At 35.9% G+C, this 1,355-nt stretch overlaps 1 protein-coding gene across 1 annotated transcript in view; it reads right to left on the minus strand.

The window, feature by feature from the left end:
• LOC109206716 (importin-11) overlaps window positions 1-1,355 on the minus strand; it is a 23,381-nt gene that overhangs the window by 16,683 nt on the left and 5,343 nt on the right. The window contains exon 7 of the mRNA XM_019369569.1: window positions 1,173-1,239. Within this exon, the coding sequence (XP_019225114.1) occupies window positions 1,173-1,239 (67 nt within the window). The remainder of the gene's footprint in view (window positions 1-1,172; window positions 1,240-1,355) is intronic.

Below are 1,355 nucleotides of genomic sequence, written 5' to 3' on the forward strand. Positions count from 1 at the left end.
AATGTATGTATATATATATATATATATATATATATATATATATATATATATATATATATATATATATATATATGAGAGAGAGAGAGAGAGCGCTTATTTTTCACCCTTTTTTTATTTGTATGATGATAATATAAGTTGAGCTTAAATGAAGAAACAGAGTCGCTAAGGATTCATATAGCCGACCCAACTTGTATGGGACTGAGGCGTAGATGTTGTCGACCCCAACTTCTTTGGGATTGAGGAGTAGCTGTTCTTGTACTCACTTAAAGGATGCGTGCTGGCCTTCATAAAGGTTAGTAAGTTAATGATGTTGTCATTTGTTGAATGATATTTCCTAGTTATAGATAAAATCATAAGCATGCCCCAAAGACTGTCACGAGAACGTCAATATCTGAGACAAGCAAGTTGCCTTAAATTTCTAAGTGCATTTGTGGTTGGATTGAAATATACTTTTTAGGTGCAGGAATGAAACCGGTGCAGTGGATTGATATATACTTTTTAAGTCCACGAATGAAACCAGTGACAGAAATTCTACTCTATATATAAAGAATATGAACAGCCAGGGTTCACTTGAAATAACTCAGGAAAGTTTACCAACAGCTACAACACCAATTTTCTTTTTTCTAATGAGAAAGTACAACACCATTTTTCTCCACATAAGAAAAATAACATCTGCACCTGTAGCAGTAAACTGACAAAACATTGTGCACCGCAAGTTCTCCAATCAGGTCACAGGAAAGAGGATAACTTGTGACACAGTTAGTTGTTTGTGGAGAGAATAGAAAGAAAATAGAGAAAAGACCTCTTTGTTACACTTGGCCAACAATGAAGCACCCGAAATAACCAACAAACAAAATTCCGAGTCAACCATAATATTCTTTGAGTACCTCACAGTGTTCCTTCCTAGTAGAAGTCAGCAAACAACACTTCAGTTAATGACTCCTAGGAGTACTACGGCATAAGCAAGCAAATTTAAAATTACTCTGGAATAGCATTTCAATGCATTTTCTCCAGGTGGCACTTAGGGGAAAGAATTAACGTTGCCTGACCTGAATATATACTCTGAAATGATACACTAACACTAGAATAAATGCAAGTATATTCAAACAAAAAATAATCATAGAGCAGAAGTAAATACGAAGTTTAGATAAGGATCCAAAGTCAGTTCTCACAGTATGGAAGTAGTGATTGGATGGCATTCAACAGCACCGGAGCAACCTCTTTGACATGCCGCACCTCCTAAAATTTGTAGGGGGGAGGGGAGGAAAAAGTCAATAAACCACTCTGACCAACGGGAATTAGCTAGAAACCCCCCTTTTTCTCTCCTATTGATTTTCTTTTTGTTTTTTTTAGCG

The sequence above is a fragment of the Nicotiana attenuata genome, unplaced genomic scaffold (assembly GCF_001879085.1).
Source record: "Nicotiana attenuata strain UT unplaced genomic scaffold, NIATTr2, whole genome shotgun sequence".
Classification (NCBI taxonomy): domain Eukaryota; kingdom Viridiplantae; phylum Streptophyta; class Magnoliopsida; order Solanales; family Solanaceae; genus Nicotiana; species Nicotiana attenuata.